Below are 18,589 nucleotides of genomic sequence, written 5' to 3'. Positions count from 1 at the left end.
GTCTATGAACAAAATGAATTTCATTAAAAGGCTTTCTGCTTTATGTCTGAGGAAAAGCAAGATGCAACAGAGGCACCAAAGTAGTAGACGACCAGCTGTTCCACTTGGATCACGGATTTTAACTGATCCTTCTAAGGTTTTTGAGCATAACATGTGGTGAGAAGTTTCTTCAAGGCTGATTTTCATATATTTTTGTATATTGTTTACTTTGATTAATAATGGTACATGTGTAATATCTATAACAATGGACTGCCAGAATAGACATGTAAAGGTAGTGCTAGAGAAAACTTGAGATTGTCGCAAGTAACCCGACAGTTATGAGTTCTCAGTGACTTGCATAAAAAGCTGCTGAGCAAGTAGTTAGTCATGGAATGAAAGGCAAAATATTGTTATAGGTCAGTAATGAATTAGGAGACAGAAAGCGTAGAGATAAGATAGTGTTATTTATAATGGCAGAAAGTTACTATTAGGTACAATAATGTTGCATACTGCATTAGCGCTGTATTCTAAAATTGACACCATTTTGAAAGGAACATGTAAATTACTTGTATTCTTCTAAAGGTGTACTGAAGATGTTACAGATAGTTCAGCAGAGATTTCCATACAGTCCACAATTGTAAAAAAAATTGAATCTTAACATAAATAAGCGATATAATAGCAGAGGAAACATTAACGTGTAAATGGTAACAAGAATAAGAATTGCCCTGATTTGCAGCAGTACATCTACATCTCTAAAAGGTATTTTTTATGATTAATGTGGGCTCAGAAAAGAGTGAGAACACTAGTCAATACAGTGGGAAAACTGAGATTAAAAAGGCTAGGATTTTTGACCATGGAATGGAGATGAATACAAAACAGTAAGTGATACAGGAAGTATTAGAAGGATAGAAGAATATCTAAATTTATCTGGAAAGTAGAAGAATATCTACCTAAGATATTTGGAAGACCAGGAATTGTTATTCCTATAGTATAAGTTAAGAACAAGGAATATTTGATGAAAAGAGAAGTGGGGAATTTGGAAGCTATACAAGAAATAATTTCTACATAAATTTAAAATATATTTTTGAATTGTGCCACGCACCTTTTTTGAGAGCAAGAATTTAGCAAAATTAAAAAAGGGACTGTATGTGGCTAATGATAACCAATGGGTAACATAACGTAGGACTAGCAGATGACAAGTTTCAGGGCTTAAGCTTACTTCGTAAAAGTAATGTGCAGTTCTTACACCTTCCTCAGAGGTGTCCCCTGCTGGCTGCTGTCAGAGAAGTTATTGGACGAGCTTCTGTTCTGAAATATTTGTTAATTGGTCCACTTTACTTTTTAATCTAAGTTATTTCAAAAGTCTCTCTAATAAAATTCTGATTAATAAAAAAGTCTTAAGAGAAGAATATGACAGAGAAGATTGTCTTCTGGTTAATAAACTAGTATCTTCATTACTCTTTTTAGTCTCTAAATTTGGGCTTAACTCATGAGGTAAGATATGCAACTAGATCTGTCACCTATTACTGTTTTCTAAACTAGATGTCGCTAAGCCATGGTCCCCAACACATAACACCTTAGATCTGGAGTTTTCTATACTTCTGTAAGTTCTGTGGTCAAGTAAACTGGAAGTTGGCTGGTTATTGTGTTAAAAGAGTGTAAAGTTTATCTCTGTGTTTCATACATCTATATGCAGTGTAGTTCTTAAGCATCTTCCAGACTCAGTACCTCCTGCTAGGTGGAAAAATCCTTTACTTGTGTGAATGCTGATTCAAATGTAGGCTATATAGTCAAGGAAAAGATTTTAAGAAAAAGGCCACCCTTTTTCTGTAACATTGTACCTCGACAAAACTCAGTTTTGTTTCATTTTTTAAATTTCCTTCCAAATAACTGATCACGTGTGGTTATTGTTGCTAGCATTCAGTGACAGTCTAATACAGAGTTATCAATCTGTGATGCAGATGGTTGGGATGGATTGTGAAGATGGGATTGAAAGGACCAGGGTTGTTCAGAAAGTGGAACTGCAGATGAATCCACATAGCTCAGAAGGGAAAACAGGTGAAACTGAGTTGGAGCAGAGGTTGCATGGAAGTTGCGAAGGTCTTGATTTATCAAGAACCTACCTGGCTATGAAGTGACGGGAGGTCCTTGGATTTGAAGCTTGCTGAATCAGCAGGGTTCTCACTAGGGAGATAAGGGGGATCAGGATGAGTGGTGGTTGAGCTAAATAGATCATGCAGAGTGAGCATAAGAGATTCATCTTCCCTAGCACTGATGTATGAGGATTTATGTCCTTTTGTTTTCCACTCATCATCTTCGGTACTTCATAAAATGGCATCCTTCTTTTTGCCTGTGTGTGAATTGGCAGGGAGCCAAGAGCTGCTACCATTGCTGCTAGGAATACTAAGCAAATTAAATTTGGGAACTAATGCTTTAGATATTTGCTGTGGTGCTTTTCTGTCATTTTGAGAGAGAAGTAATGAATGATGCTAAACATTGGAGCAAAAAAATATCTGCTTCTATTCAGGTTAGTAATTGGCATAGTTTTCACATGTTAGTTTTCAGAGATAATTAAACCCTATGTTAGCAAACAAGTTAATGGAAAAGGGCTAAGTTGAATTAGCAGAACTGAAAGCATTGCTTGATCTCCTGTCAGGCCTACTCATGTTAAACAGTTCCTGGTGTGGTTAAAATGGATAGCTTGCTTTGCTGCTGTCAATGTTCAGCTTAAAACACTTCTGTGTTTAAACACTTCTGTGCTTAGAATTCTTCTGTATTCTGTGTTCCTGCCAGCTTGTATTGCTGAAGGAGCTGCCTCGTTTGAAGCATCCAAACTATGTAAATAATTTGCATTAGAACTAAGCTATGTCCCCTCTTTTGCAGATTTTGATTCAGAAGTGTTGCTGCAGTCCTGTTGTTTGGGGTCTTCCATATAGAAATTTCTAGGGAACAGCCAAAAGATCTTTCTTCAGCTTTGTTAATTTCCAAGGAGGGACAAAAGGAAAGAAAGTTGTTGATGAAGACAGAGGTCTTCAGGCATCTGTAGTATTGTGTGTAGAACCCTTAAGGGCTCCAACAGATGCACAATAATGGATTAAAATTGATCAGCTTAGGCTTATACCACAGCAAATCATCTGTCAGAAGGGCTGACTGTATATTACTGCAATCTGAATAGTCTTTGGTTTTAGCTTGCTAGAATAGGCAAGGTCAGAAACGGTGATAGCAGTGAGGGAAGCAAGTCTTTCCAAGAGGAGGGCTGCCTAGTAATGCTTCGGTCATTCAGTTTTATTCTACTACAGCATGTCTGTCAGAGTCTTGACGGCGCACAGGAACATTTGTTAGACGAACAAATACAGGAAGGGGAGAGGCAACCTACTGGGCACAATAATGAGAAATATTTCAGTAAAGATGCGGAAATCAAGTCTGAGGCAAGCAAATACATACCAATTAGTCTCCCACAATTAACAAAAGAGGAACAGTGAAGGTCTAAGGATTAAATTACCTGTATGTCCCCAAGCGTGGAACAGGAAGATGCTCATTAGCTTTTAGAGACAATCAGCTCTCTTCAAGTTGGTACCTTGTTCCTTTTCCCATAGTAACCAATGGAATTTTAGTCATAGGTTTTCAGTTAATTGATTTCAGTAGGATTATCATCTAATAGGTTATTTGAGTTATCTGATTTAATCTGATTTCTAAAACTGTTCAGACTGGACGATTTGGAGGGACAGCTGATTTGCTTTTAAAAGCTGCCAGCAGCACGTTTTTGGGCAATCCCCATTGTGGCCCGATCCAAACACAGAATCTGCAGGGAAGGCAGTTTAGTCATCAGGGTGAGATCTTGGCTTGGTTGTGTAACCATTTAGTGGCTTAATATAACATTTAGTGAACCATTTCAAACTATAGATAGCATAGACTCTGGAACCATTGCAGCAGTGCTTGTCTTTTCTTAGGAATGTCTCATTCTTCTTTTTTCTAAATGTTTTCTATCTCTGTTCCCCAAAGAAGTAAAATCCTGTTCATCAATTCCACCTGTTCCACTTGAATAGGTGGATTATGGTCCCTGTTTCAGTAACATCTGATTTCTTTGCTAAATGATCTTTGTTCCTCATCATAAACATTAGTAATATGAGAAGTTTCTTGCATCAGGGTGTTTGTTGATAGGTCTATTATTATAACCAGCTAAACACAATTCTAATGGGACACTCAAAATACATATCTATAAACGCACTCAATTTACCAGATGTATGTTAATCCTTTTATTAAGAAAAAAAATGCATACTACTTCAGCCTCTTTGCAGTTGGAAGGTTTTTCTTAATCACTTCAGTTTTGCTTAACTAGTAGTTAATTTTTATCTATCATACACTGAAACTTAGTTTTTAACTGTCAGTCTCCTTGTGGCCTTTTGCTTGCATTCAAAGAGATAATGTCTTTGAAACAGCGTAGCTAATTTGTGTCTGTTTTCCCTGGGAAAACATATTATGGAAAATCCTATTTAAAGGCTGGTTCTTCAACTGCCTTTTGCAGGGACCACATGCAGTGGTCACAAGAAGAGGAGGAGAATGCCAAGGAAAAAGCAGCAGAGAACTCACTTGTGAAAGTCCAATGGGAAGACCAAGGTAACAAATTCATAATGGCTTAAAAATTCCTATTTCACTGCTATTTATGAAAGCATTTAAAGATGCCTTAAAATCCAGGAACACTCTCTATTTCTACATTCTCTTGTCTAAATTTGTTGGTTGATTATTTTTTTTTTCCTTTGTTGCCTCAAAAGGTTGTCTCAAAGTGTGTTTTTCTAGCAATTCAGTTACTTATTTGAGCAATTCTGCATTTGGGGGGGCAATAGGCTTTCTGTAAAACAAGTACATCAGTATGGTGCAGCTGCAAGTTCTGACTCCTTTTGCAGTTCTTCAGAATGAAACTCCTACTACATAGGACTGTTACTTCATCAAAGGGAATTAATTTGCAGCCAGCTAGGGTGTTGGGGATGAAAGTTCCCATGTACAATATTCACATGCTTTTTAATGATTTGTGGACTGGTTAGAGAGCTAGTGTTTGTACATTGCGCCATATTTCAGCTAAGTGCCATGGAAGTTGCACTGGTCCCAGCTGGTCCCAGCTTGCTGCCTTGACCAGGCTGAGCTGGGAGTGCTTCAGGAAGCAGTGTGTTCACTTTGTGTGGAAGGTGTTCCAATACATCATGCAGAGTCTGCTCTGTAAATGATTAAGGAATTTCATGCATGCCTTCAGAAGGGAAACTTAAAGTAATCTGCATTTCTGAAGAATGACAGCTCTAGATTCAAACTGGCAAACTAAACTGTAGACTAAACTCTAGGATAATTATGTATGATAAAGCTGGAGTATCAACTTGATAGTAACATAGAAGACTGGATTCTTAATTTCTTTCGTTATTAGAAAGATACTCTGAAAATAATCACTTGTATGTCCTTGGCCTCAGTTTACTTAGTGTGTCTTGTACCTGTCAAATTAGATAGTGTCCTTATGATCCTGTGCTCAGTTTCGTTGATGTAACTAGGGCACATGTTGGAGTTTATTTGAATTACCTGTGAATGTGTCTTGAATTGTGTGCCCTTCATCACTTTGAATGCTCTGGGATTGTCATCTTGCCCTTTTCTGTTACCTCTCACATTCTTTATCTAAATACAGCAGTACAATGTTTGTTTTTCAAAAATTACATCTAATATTTTCATTTGGTTTGTATAAAAGGTTGAAAAAGCTCATAATTGGAAAGTAAGCTGTGTAACCATGTGGCTCATGGAACCTTTCATTCTTCAGCTACAATCAATTAGAACTTAGTTTGTGCTGTTGAGAAATGGAATAATCAGGCATTTGTCTGTTGCCAAAAAATACAAGAACCCAAGGGCGTTTCCTATGAAAGCTCCTCTGTTTAGAACTTGAATAGGTGAGCACTGCTGATAGTGTTCCTTCAGAGAGCTTCAGCTTCATTCGGCCAGTGGAAGTACATTTTGGCCTATTTGTGTAAACAATGAACTAGACTGAAGCTAATGAGCAGGTTATTTTGGGGCCTTGGAAGCTACAGTATGGAGAAGACGACAAGACAGATTCCAACAATACTATTACAGCACTAAAACAGAATAGTTCTGGTGAGCCTCGTTAAAACAAGAGAAGTTAAACTGAATGAACTCATGATACTAACTTTAGGAATTTGATTTACTTATTAGCATGTCCAGTTTCTTTTCAGGCATGCCTGCTAGTGCTGAAAGATTCTGTTAAAGAGAAAAATCAATTGACTAAGGGATTTTTTTTGTCTCAGAAGGTTATACGTTTATTAGTTTTGTCATTTTTACATGCTTTGGCAAATTTAGTAGGCAGGCTACTTAAATATATAAAATGAAACAAAAAAAATTATGATAATACTGCATGCGTGGTTATTACACCGTGGTGCAGGAGTGACCAGTGAAAGAATGGAAAGTGAAGTGTTCATTCACTTGAACCTATGTAATAGGTACATACAATACAATTTGAAAGGCTGACTTTAGCCATTGCTTTCCTTCAATTCTGAAATCTGGAAAACTTGATGGGAATTTAAGTACAAGGGTTCTGAGCAGACTTGTAGAAAAGTAGTGACTCTAACAAGAGGCGATAATGATTTAAGAACCTTTTGAGTAGAAGGTTTGGTTTTTTTATACTGAAGCTGAGCAATCTATGAATGTGCAACTTACACTATTGAAATCTGGTATATATGACCTCAATCAACTCTGCACTTGTAATATAAAACAAGTCTGTACAATTCCTCTGCATGGCTGGGTCTTGCCCTTTAATAATACAATTCGATGTATTAAATGTTAAATTTAAAAAAAAATTATGCAGATTTCTAGGACAAGGCATTCTGCCACCTCCTTGCCACTTCCCACTGCCTGTCTGTGCCTCTAATGATAATTCTCAGCCTTGTTTATCTCTGAAAAGCTGTAGCAATTTAGGAAATACTATGTTAAGATTTAAATGAGAATAGTAGGAGAAATGCACCATATACTTACTCTGTGCATTTATATTACAAGAATTAATGGGTCAGTGTGAGTAGGCACAAAATTAAAAAGGCAGCACATTATACGATGTATGCTTAGCAAGAGATGTCAAGCGTAACAAGAAATCATTCTGTAAATGCTTTGGGAATGAGGGGAAAATACAAGAAAAAGATTTGGTTTGGTATTTAGGAGGGATGAGGGAGGGGAAAAACATCAACAAAAGAGATTGAAAAAGCTGTAATTCTTATCTTTTTATCAGCCTTCCTTTGAAAGGCTTAGCTGCAGTCCAGTGGCTAGCACAATTGGTACTAGTGAGAAGGAGGAAAGATCTTGTTCTCCTACTGAGAAAGAACAAGTTACAAAGTACATCCGTAGAGTACATGGATGAGTGGGAAAGCAGAAAAGAGAATATTTGCTTTTTTAAAAAGGGAGGTGGGCAAAGAGAAGAGTCAAAGAATTAGTTTCAGTTCTTGGAAAAATACTGGAAGAGATAATCCAGAGCTTGCAGACACTGTGTTTGAAAGAACAAAGGAGATGAACACTGGCCAACAAATTTTTTTCAAGAATAAATCATGTAAAATCAAGCTAGTTTCCTTCTTGGAGAAGGTTGCAAGCCCTGGGGATAAGGAAAAAACAGCAGACGTCCTGAAATTTATCCTTAGTCAGGCTTCTGACTTGCTTTACTTGACATTTTCATAAGCAAGTTAGGCAAGCGAGGGCTAATGAAACTGCTTTTGGGTGAATGAATGCCTAGAGAGATCCTTTCAGAATGGAAGGCTGTGCTGGGCAGAGAAGTGTTTTATTCCATGTCCAGTTCTGCTTGGTATTTTCATTAGTGACCTCAGGAAATGTGAGACTTGAAGATGATATTAAGTGAAGAGGTGTTTCGGGTATGGTGAAGGACGGGATCAAGATTCAGAAAGATCTGGACAAAGGGTGGAAAAAAAGGATCTCAAAGATACAAATTTGCTAAAAATAAATGCAGAATACTACGCTTAGGAATACTTCCTTGAAAAAAAAAAATACTAATACTAGGTTCTGGAACAATTGGCTAGGTAGTCATTTTGCAGAAGAAGATCTGAGGATTGTGGTGAATCACTCGCTGAATCAGCAGTGTCATGCTGTTGCAAAATGGCAAGCTGGGAGTTCTAAATAGGATTACAGCCTGTAAGCCTTGTAAAATATTCCTTTTGCTCTGCGTTGATAATGCCTTTACCAGAATACAGCACCAAAAAGTAGTAAATCAATTGGAGAGAATTTAGAGAAGAAAAATTAAAATTATCAGAAGTCTAAAAATCATGACTTCTGTGGAAAAAAGGAGAGAGTTAGGTTTAGACAATCTAGAAAAGAGATTGTTTATTGGAGACACAGTAAAAGACTTCAAATAAGTAAAAAGGTGTTGCAAAGAGAAGTGAGTAATCTTTGCTTTATCTGCTTGGTTAATGGAACAAGAATTACTGGACTTCAATTGCAATAAGGAACTTTCAGGTTAGGTAGTGGAAGAGGTTTCTAACTGTACAGATGGCAAAGGACTGTAATATATTACTGAAGAAAGTTGTCAAACCTATATGAAAGGTGGTATTTTAAGAACAAGTTGGACAAATTTCTGTGGAGAAGGGGTATGAATTCCTTGACTGGGTGAAATTCCTTCCAGTCCTATTCTTTGGCATTCTAACATTCAGTTAGAATGGTTTGTGAATTAAAAGTTAACACAAAGGTCTATTGTAAGACTCTCTGAATTGTTTTGAAAGTAAGAAAGCCAGTATGTTGCTTCTGACTGTATTGTTGTTCTGTCAAAACTGCATTGTTGAATGATTAAGAGTGAATTACTGTGTATTGGCTATACAGTAGTGTTTATCACTCCAGTACACAGAACTGCATTTCTAATTGATGGTTTTTTTGAGAGATGATGACTAGCTTACCACCAAATTTGCAATTGTTCATAGAGTTTTATAAATAATGAGATTAATTTCAATTTAGTAGGAAAAACATGGAGAACACTTAATTGAAAAGATACATTGCTTTTTTAATTTGAGACATGAAAGCTTGTCTAAGAAACTTACAATTGCTTATTTTGGTGATGCTGTTCTATTATGTCACTACATTTGGAAAAAAAAAAAGAAAGATTATGCAGAAAGCCTGTCTGCCCCATCCTAAGTGACATAAAATCTAATGAAACCCTCATGGGAGTTATTTTGAGCACAGAGGAAGGTAAGACCCAAAATCCGTATATTTTTATTTAATTGTGCATACTGTGGGAAACTACAAATGTGGGGTCCAAATTCCATGTTGCTTTACAGTATTTTGTAGCTAAGCTCGTATTCACCAAGTTTTTGTTTTGTTTTAATTTCAGATAAATATGAGAGGGAAGCCAGTAAATATTGGAATGAATTTTACAAGACTCATAAAAATAACTTTTTCAAGGATCGCAATTGGCTGTTTCTGGAGTTTCCAGAAATTCTTCCAGAAAAAAGGAGAGAAGAGTTGAAAACAGAAGAAAAATCTTCAGAACACGCAAAAATAAATAGTACCAACAGTTTTTCACACAGAAATGAAATGTTTGAGGAAGGAGAAGAATATTGGAAGAAAAATTATGGTGGTGGTTCTACTTCTGTACACGGATATGTATATAATAAAAAGCAAGCAAAATCTCTTACTGACAATCCTCAGGGTAAAAATTGTGGAGAAGAACTTGGCAGGCTAGAATCCTTCCCTGGTAGTGATGCCACTTACAGAATACTAGAGGTAATCCACTGCAAATGTTCTACCCATCATTTAGAACTCCACTTAATTGCTCAAAAGCCTGATAAAGACACTTAGTAAGTATCAAGAAAGTAAACATTTAGAATTTTACATACTACTTTCATTTATGGCAGAAACTTTCAGAGAAACCTAGGATCTCGTCTTTGTTTTCCCTTTAAAGTTTCTCCCAAATCAGAATTTAGGGCTAGATTGTCAGATCCCATTTTCACTGGAAGTTGGGTTTCTAATTTCCTAGGGAAAGTTATGTCTTAAAGTGCTTTGTTCTTAAAGTGCTTTGTTCTTAAAGTGCTCTGTCTTAAAGTGCAAGTACTTGACGCATTCTTGCCAGATGGTGAAATTGGACAAGAATATTGCATTTTCCTATGCAGTTTGAGAGATGGATTCTCTCTTAACTTTAGAAAGACATTGAGGAGAAACATGATCATAGAAGTGATATGAGAATTGTGGTATGAGTTGTTTATACCTTTTCTGTCCAGCATACCTTCCTACCTACCAACTAATTTAAGACAAAAATTAAAAAATATTAGGTTTTATTTGCTCATTTATTTTAACTTTTTGTTTCCTTTCTGATTTTAGGTTGGTTGTGGTGCTGGAAATAGTGTCTTTCCTATTTTGAAAGTTCTATGGTATGTAGTGCTGAATTTTCAAATATGAAAGTTTTATTCTCATCTTCTTTTTCTTCAGATACTGGTTCTAGACCAGTGCTGCAGGAAGTGTTGAGTGGACTGTTTTACAACCCTGAAATTCTGATTGCTTGCAGACCACAGATAATGTTGGTAGCATCAGTACAAGATACTCCTTATACTGGTCAACCCTAGTCTTGGGGGGTCCATATTTGCTGACAAGGTTTGTCTTCAGGTGCATTCAAACTGATTTCTTGTAGTTAATCTCAGGCAGGTGAAATATTCTCTTGTCTTATATGTCACCATAAAGCTGCCAAATATCCCTTCAAAAGGCCAAAATCAGACAGTAGATAACGGCATGTGATCTACTGGTAAGAAGTTGTATTATTTCTGAATTTGTCTGGTACACTTTGTCATATTGCTTCAGGTTTTACTGTCAAGGAAGGCACAAGTCCTGTATTGCATTACTTAATTCCTTGAAACATCTTAATCCACTTAGCTTCCGGTTTTAGAAAAAGCTGTTATGACAGCATGTCCTCCCTTCCATGTAGGCAGGAAGGTTTTATTGGAAAGGCTGTGTATGTATCAAGGGTTGAAAGAGATTTCTTTTTATTCATGCCTCCAAGAGCTTGAGTATGGCACAGCTTGTTATTCTATAAATGAATTCTGATTGCTGCCATCACCACTACACAAAAATACTCCATTTTGCAGATACGGAAACAGAGCAGGAGGAATCCACCAGGGTCATACATGAAACCTATTAGTGTTAGCAACGCATCTTCATCCCACAACAAATGCTTTGCTTTAGACAGCATGTAATGAAAGGGGAGCCCTGTTTCATATGAAAAGTTTGGAAAAGTAACACTATATAGGGGGAAAAAAAATCATGTGGCTGTATTAAAAAAGATGAGACAAACTTTTGTGTTTTCCTCACAGGAGGCATTAGTCATAGGTTGGCATTTCTGATAATTAAGAATCCACTCCTTAGGTATTTTTCCTGGAGATCTCTATTCTTATGCAAATCCTTCAGTCAATCACATTGGTGGGTACATTGAACAACTCACACATTTGTCTTGTATATGGCCTGATGGAAACATCTCTTTTGTCTTAGCAGGCCTGGCTTTATAGCACAGTTGGTTTTATTCTGAATTTAATAATATAAAAATTGCCTTTGGTGTGCATATAAAAAGAAGCCAGTGTCAAGCATGAGTATACCCTGGCTACAAAAAAATTTTCCACTTACGTTTGCAACGTAACTTTTAAACTGCTTTCCCCTGCTGCCCTTAAATTTTAAGTTTCTGCTTTTTAATACAATGCATTGTGAAATCACCATCCAGATCAAGCTGTGTCTTTGTTTTAAGTTGACTTTCTACATAGCTCCTATTCTGCTCTAAAAAAATTGAAATAGCATCCTAACAAGTCAGTTAGGTAATCAGCTTAACCTTTCCCAAGGGACTGGCTGGGTCCAAAGCCTGGCAGGGTCCAAAGCCTGGCTGCTTGTCCTCATCCATGATAAATGCCTAAACTCATCAACTCTCATGGTAGGCACAGGGCTGATAAAAGTTTTGCTCAGCAACAAGGATGGAATATATTTTGGTCCAGAAGGGGTTCTCCTGTTGAGACCTCGGAGAGATGTCATTAACTCAGCTGTGTATACTGTGAGATTTTATAGGCACTGCCAGTGTTTATTGATTCCCTTTCTAAAGAAACTGTCTGTCCCAAATCTCAAATATTTTTTGAGAGAGATTAATTGATCATGAGTTGACCATGAAGTCATCCCTCAGTAGGTTTTGAGGGGCTTGCTCATATTCTCTTAAATTAATTTTTTGGAGGTGAAAAAAATTTCTGCCTAGAGTTACTAGTATCTGATGAATGGTACGAGGAAATTTGCAGCTGGCTTAGTCTTGGATGGGAAAGGAAGGGAAAACAGTGTTACAGGAAATTCTTATTCATCTTGGCTTACAAAACAGAGGGGATAATGGAGGGAAACAAGCAATACTGCTGAATCTAACAAAAGCACAGCAAGGTGGCACATGGGAACCCAAACCTCTACAGAAACTGTGGATGACTTTTGCGACACCCCACCCCTGCCCAAATCATATTGCTAATTAAACTGCATACATGGGCTAATGATAGAGACTTAATGCAGTGCTTCTGTAAGAAAATGTGATCTATTAATGTGCCTTTATGTAATACAACACCAGGACATTGTCATCAATCCTGACAGCCTTCTGTGACCTTCTTTCTTTTCCTTTTCACTTCCTCCTTGACAAGGCTATAATTCTCCTTTTTATACTAACTGCCTGTTGGTATTCTTATGAATTTGTCTGCCCTATTGGTTCATTACAACCTATGTGGCTTTCCATGTGCTAGACATCATAAGGCATGCTTGATCAAACCTGTGGAGATCCCCAAAGGGCCCTCTGTAGTTCTGTGAACACTGATGTAGACTTTCATCTTCATAATAATTTTTTAACTGATTTTGGTTTTGTTTTCCTAGCAATACACCTGGAACCTTTCTATACTGTTGTGATTTTGCTTCAAGAGCAGTGGAGCTGGTAAAGGTAATTCATATGCTCACTTCAGAGTACCTTGTAAGCCTGTAATTCAGGAGGCTGCCAGGAAGCCGTCTTCATGAAAAAGAATGTGATGGCTTTGGCAACTTTTAACTGAAGTTTTCAATATTCCAAAGAACAAAGTCATACTCTATGCAGAGAGGAATGAATACCATCAGTAAGCTTGCTTCTCAGCTTGAGTAAGATACCAGACAGAATAGGCTTCTATATGAGATGTTTTACAATGCTGAATAATTGAGGAAAAAAGGTTTCTTGAGTCACAGTAAACGTATTAACTACTACTGTTCTCTCTGTGCCTTTTTTCATCTTTTTTCTGACAGTCACATTCATCCTACAGTTCAGCCTGGTGTTCTGCCTTTGTTCATGATGTGTGTGATGATGCTTTACCCTACCCTTTTCCAGATGAGATCCTGGATGTCATTCTCCTTGTCTTTGTGCTCTCTACTATTCATCCTGACAGGTAAATGAAGACTAAAGGGCAAAGCAAATGGGTTAAATCTTTTTTATCACTGGAGGTTTTCAAGAATAGCAAAAGAAGATGATAAATCTTTAATTTATTGTTTAGTAAGCTACAATATGTATAAAATAAGGTATTTTAAATGCTGTTTTCCCATTTTCAGGCTTCAAGAGAAAAGCTGGTCAGACTAATTCATTAGTGAGCCTCCTGTCTCCATCAGAATACAAGGAGTATATTGTAACTGAATACATCCCTGTTAAAAGTGACAGTGATTCAAGAAAATTACAAATTAAACAGACAGCTAGTCTTCTAGAAGGAAATTATTTTTAGTGATCAAAACCAAACATTCATGATTTAACACCTTACAATATGTTGATAAAGACTTAGGTTGCTGATTAGACACATGCAAATGCTTACATGCAGGCCTTTTAAACAAAAATGCATTCAGAATTTGTAACTTTGTTTGGATTAAGAAAACTTGATCTCATTTTCATGCATAATGTTATGTTGAGTGCTGTTAGCCTTGTTACTAATGCCTCTCAGTGTCTAATGAACCAAACTTTATGACAGTTAAGGCTGACTGATTGTGAAAATGCCCTTTTTCAAATGGGAAAAATGCAAAAGAGGGCATGTAAGTTAAACTCCTTGACTCTTCCCTGAACTAGATCATATGAAGGGAAATACATGCGGTATGTGTGGTAAAACATTATTACTTTAAGAATGTCATTAAAATGGGCTTGGCAAACAGAACAGTATTTTCCCAAGTCTGAGAACTGTTTCCCTGCCTCAGTTATTAATGATCAGCTTTACAGAAAAATCTTTTCCATATAGGATATGGCTCCTTCCTGTTTGTTCAGAGATGAGCACATGAGTCATGCAAAGCCTGGGTCCAGATTTCAAAAACAATTCAAGCAGTAGATTTCAGATCTCTGTAACCACAGTGATGCTGCCAGGAAGAAATTGGACAATAGAGACGCATTCATTCAATTGCTTTGCCTGTAGAAGCAGTAATCAGATGTTCTGTCAGAATTTCTGTGTATCTTTTCCTTGTAGTCATTTGAGAATGTGTTTGTCTTTTTTTTTTTTTTTTTTTTTTGTCTCCCCATGTCAGCATCTAAAGGCTGACATGGATGCTTTTGTGTGTGTGTGTATACACATAAAGATTTCCATGTAATTATCTGTGTTGTAAGACCCACTTTCCAAAGATTTGTTAGTCATGACTGTCATCTTGTAGAATTAAAATGACTGCATAAAGTCAAATGTAATCCAGATTCATCTTGCTCAGTATATATTTTTTTCTGGAAAATTTGAAAGTGGGAAATGAAAAAGAAAACCAAGAGAATGATGACGCAGAACTTACGTACTTTGGAGACCTGGAAAATATACATGAGAGGAACACATTTGCATTCAGCACAGTTGTTACTTAGTGATTTCTCTTCAGGCTGTTGTGTTTAGGTTTTGGTAATTGCTACTCTTGTACCCCATTTTTAACACGCTTCAATTCTGCTAGAAGGCCCCTCTAAAAGTTGGATGCAGAATTTGAAAGTTATTAAACTTTCTTCAAGCTATATAATTAATGTGCTCTAGTCCTACGAGATGAGATTTCTCAAAGCACTTTCACTTTTTGTGCATGTACGTTTTATTTCTGTGTGCACACAACTTACGTTTATTTAGGCAAAGTCGGTAATTCTGTGCATAACTACGTGTCTTGAACAGTCTCATATTCTTAGGTGGTGCCACCTTTTCTGTCTGTGGCAGCACACTTGGTTGCTTGTGTTGGGCATGAGCAAAGAGGTCAACTTTTAAAGCACTTGGCTTCCTCTAAGGAAATTCCATGCTTAAAAAGTTTATGCTACTTTTTGTTCTTGTTTGTTTGTTTTCTGCAGAACTACCTCCTAATTCTGTCCCTTAAAAATCATGGTAAGATGCCTGCACTGCTGTTGCATAAGGACCAAATTGCATTAGTGCTTGAGTTCTGACATTCTTGGTGCAAGGGTGTAAGGCCACCTGAGGGACAGGGATGGTGTAATGACATTCTCTTGGTACACAGTAATGATATGCTGATTTTGTATAGTTAAGTAGGTCTTACTCTTCTTTAGCTCTTTTCAGATACAGCATCCTGCCTTTCCATTCATTTTGCATTCACTCTGGCTCCACATCTTCTATGTGGTCTATCCGCTTCCCTGTGGGAGGAAGGGTTGAATTAGGCAAGTGGACTTTTCTACCTTGCAACCTGCCAGGTGCATACTGACTTTTGTGGTCTTTTATGAATGTGGAAAACCTGAAAGAGCGAGGCAAACCCAAGCTATTTTTCATTAGTAACCTATTTTGCAGAGTAATGTAAATGTATTTATAAGAAGCTCCAAGGTAAGGTTAAAAAGTGAGAATGAAGATGCTCTGGTCTAGTGAAGGGGAAAGAGTACTGTGTATGATATTTATTCCTATCATATATACAGCAGGCTGGTGTAATCTTGATAAGGAAGAGATGATTTTTAGATACCACCAAGATTCACAAACTTGTCAGCATTTTGGAGGATGCAGACTTTCCTCCTCTAACTAGCAATACCTCCAGATGAAGTTCTGCCAGACTCCTCTCCTGAAGTACTACTCAAATTCTTCTTTCCATCCTCAACCATTAGGTGTGGAGATACTGATTTTGTGTGTATCATCAGTACCTCCATAAAGAAATCAGATAAGTTTTTGTCTGCCTTCCAGGTCCTTAATTTTGCTATGTACAGCAAGAAGGCTCAGTCTAGCTCACCAAGGCACATAGCATTCACTGTCATATGTCTGCCTGACCCATATGCTCAAAAACTGTGTTTTAATCCAACCTTGAGATTCTGTTGAAGTGAAGGAAAAGGGCTCCTTTTCTCTTTCCAGTTTGTATTCTCTTACCGTTCCTTTTAAATTTTTGGTTTAGAGGCTTTTTTGTAAAGAGTTCTTCCTGTTCACTAGTGCCTGGCCTTTTTCTAAGCATCTAGGAAAAAAACAGTTATGTTTGCAAATTTTACTGGTATCCTGTCTATTTTCTAAGGATGCAAGGGGTTGTAAATAGGTTGGCTAAACTACTGAAACCTGGAGGAATGTTGTTATTTCGAGACTATGGAAGATACGATACAGCTCAACTTCGTTTTAAAAAAGGTAATTCCTGAATGCTTTTGTAGTTCACTGTTCATTTTAACTCTTTTTGAAAAAAAGTGACATGTCCTTTTTCATTACTGCTCTAATTTCTTAGGTCATTGCTTGTCAGAAAATTTTTATGTACGAGGAGATGGAACCAGAGTATATTTCTTTACCAAAGGTATGAAATGATATAGTTTTATAGAAATGGTTGAGTGTCTGTCAAAGTGATTTGGGTTATAAAAGCTCAACTTAAAACAGAAATTTAAAGGTTTTATTGACTTTTTTTTAATTCTCTGCTTTTACAAAGCCCAAAGCTAACTGTTGTAAGAAAATAATTCCCTTTATGTATACACTTGTTGCATCTGGGGTCCTACAAGATTGCTTGCAGACATCACTGGAAATTTCTCTTTGTCTAAACATCTTGTGTCTAATGGTATGCTCAAATTCTGTTATTTAAAGCTGTACTTGATTTCTTTCTTAGAATTAAGATAAACATGTTTGGAAGAACAGTTGGTAGCAGTGCGCTGATATTTTGTTCTGCTATGTTGGTGAATCTGAGCTGTGAGGCTGCTCTTTCTGCAGGAGCTAAACTTAAATTCCTGATTATGGATACTTACTATTGCTCTTTGCCTGTCCACTCACGTGGTTCTGTTGGCAGTCGTCTTAGACTGGTATATTTTAGCCCAGCTACTGGAAATTGTGACAGTGAGCATCGCAATACTTTTTTTTTTTTTTTTCTTCTTACCCTCCACAACCTGTAAGTGATAGAGATGGATCAGGATTTATCCCAGCCTGAGTAATTTTAAAAGGGAGAAGGAGGATCTGGGACATGTATGGGAAATCACTTGAATTCAAAGAGCCTTCTCAGTTTTTAAATGTCTTGTTTTGTGCTTACTCATGACAAAGAAGCTTAAAGTTTTCCAGTGGTGACTGACAAGAAGGAGATAATGACATTGGCATAAATGTGTGGACTGTCATTTGGCAGGTGAAATAGTTTTATCTCCGTAATATGAGAACAGTGACCAAATGGCATGCATTTGTTTTTCTCAACTCTGGCATACTGAACTGTCTGAAGAAAGGGGATCTATGAATGCCATGAGTAATAACCAATGTGGTTTGGGCCTCAACATAATGTTTTTACTGTAATATAAATCAAGAGCTGTGAAAATGAATTTCTAACAAAAGACTTCTTACAGGCAGTTTCCTTGATCTTTCAAATCACAAAACAGATTTAGTTCCATCTTTGGTTGAATTGCAGGTTGTTAATTACTACATTCAACAAATGTTCTTTTTTTTTTTAATTTTAATTACAATAATTCTTCATATGAGAAAATAGATGAGGTATGGAACATGTTCAACTTGGCTGGATTAACCGAAGTACAGAATTTAGTTGATCGGCGATTACAAGTAAACAGGAAGAAAAAAGTGAAAATGCAGCGAGTTTGGATACAAAGCAAGTTCCAAAAACCATTGCTGCTATCTCTGAATAATCCTGAAGAAACCACCAAAAGGCACCCTTATAGATAATTGTACCATGAACTCCAGAAACTGAAGCAAATCTGAGTACGTGTATTTCCTATAAACCTTCTGTAAGCCATTGAAAAGGAGAAATATATTGAACTGAAAACCTTTCCCTGATTTTTTTTTTTTTTTTTTTTTTTGTAAATCTATGTGTGTGAAAATTATCTGGGGGAAAAAAAAAGCATTTCTGACTTCTGCTTTATATGCAATAAAGGGATATGCATTAATCTATTCATAACTGTGACCAGGCCCAATTTTACTTCCTTGAATATGAGTAGTCAATAAGTATAAGCGTGTATCTTGTTCCTGTTGAAATTCACAGTGTGTAAAAAGTTTTAGGCTGAAGCATCATTGTTTCAGAGATGTAGAGAAACAGAGTATCTGTTCTCACTATCACTACAAGCTGTGCTGTGTTAATTTCTGAGTCATGTCTCTTTTAACCACTGTGTGTCTTGCAGCTGTATTTGCTCTTTGGGGGGAAATTTCTTGGTGCATAAATAATGAAGACAAAATGTCTTTCTGATTTGCATGTCAGTTATCAT

General features: G+C 36.8%; 1 protein-coding gene across 1 annotated transcript; it reads left to right on the top strand.

Moving 5' to 3' along the window:
* Positions 1-18,141, top strand: METTL8 (methyltransferase 8, tRNA N3-cytidine). The gene is made up of 9 exons (XM_009813810.2): positions 1-156; positions 4,505-4,596; positions 9,338-9,729; positions 10,324-10,373; positions 12,871-12,934; positions 13,267-13,406; positions 16,438-16,544; positions 16,639-16,704; positions 17,863-18,141. The coding sequence occupies exons 1-9, from the start codon at positions 5-7 to the stop codon at positions 18,051-18,053; spliced, it is 1,254 nt and encodes a 417-aa protein (XP_009812112.1). The 5' UTR covers positions 1-4; the 3' UTR covers positions 18,054-18,141.
* The last annotated feature ends 448 nt before the right edge of the window (positions 18,142-18,589 follow it).

The sequence above is a fragment of the Gavia stellata genome, chromosome 8 (assembly GCF_030936135.1).
Source record: "Gavia stellata isolate bGavSte3 chromosome 8, bGavSte3.hap2, whole genome shotgun sequence".
Taxonomy (NCBI): domain Eukaryota; kingdom Metazoa; phylum Chordata; class Aves; order Gaviiformes; family Gaviidae; genus Gavia; species Gavia stellata.
This window is presented reverse-complemented; position numbering and strand designations above follow the sequence as displayed.

Excerpts from the sequence above, each read along its gene's own strand:
- METTL8 (XM_009813810.2), top strand. The coding sequence starts at position 5 with ATGAACAAAATGAATTTCATTAAAAGGCTTTCTGCTTTATGTCTGAGG. Across the intron at positions 10,374-12,870 it reads CCTATTTTGAAAGTTCTATG|CAATACACCTGGAACCTTTC; the intron begins GTATGTAGTGCT and ends TTGTTTTCCTAG. Across the intron at positions 16,545-16,638 it reads TCAACTTCGTTTTAAAAAAG|GTCATTGCTTGTCAGAAAAT; the intron begins GTAATTCCTGAA and ends CTAATTTCTTAG.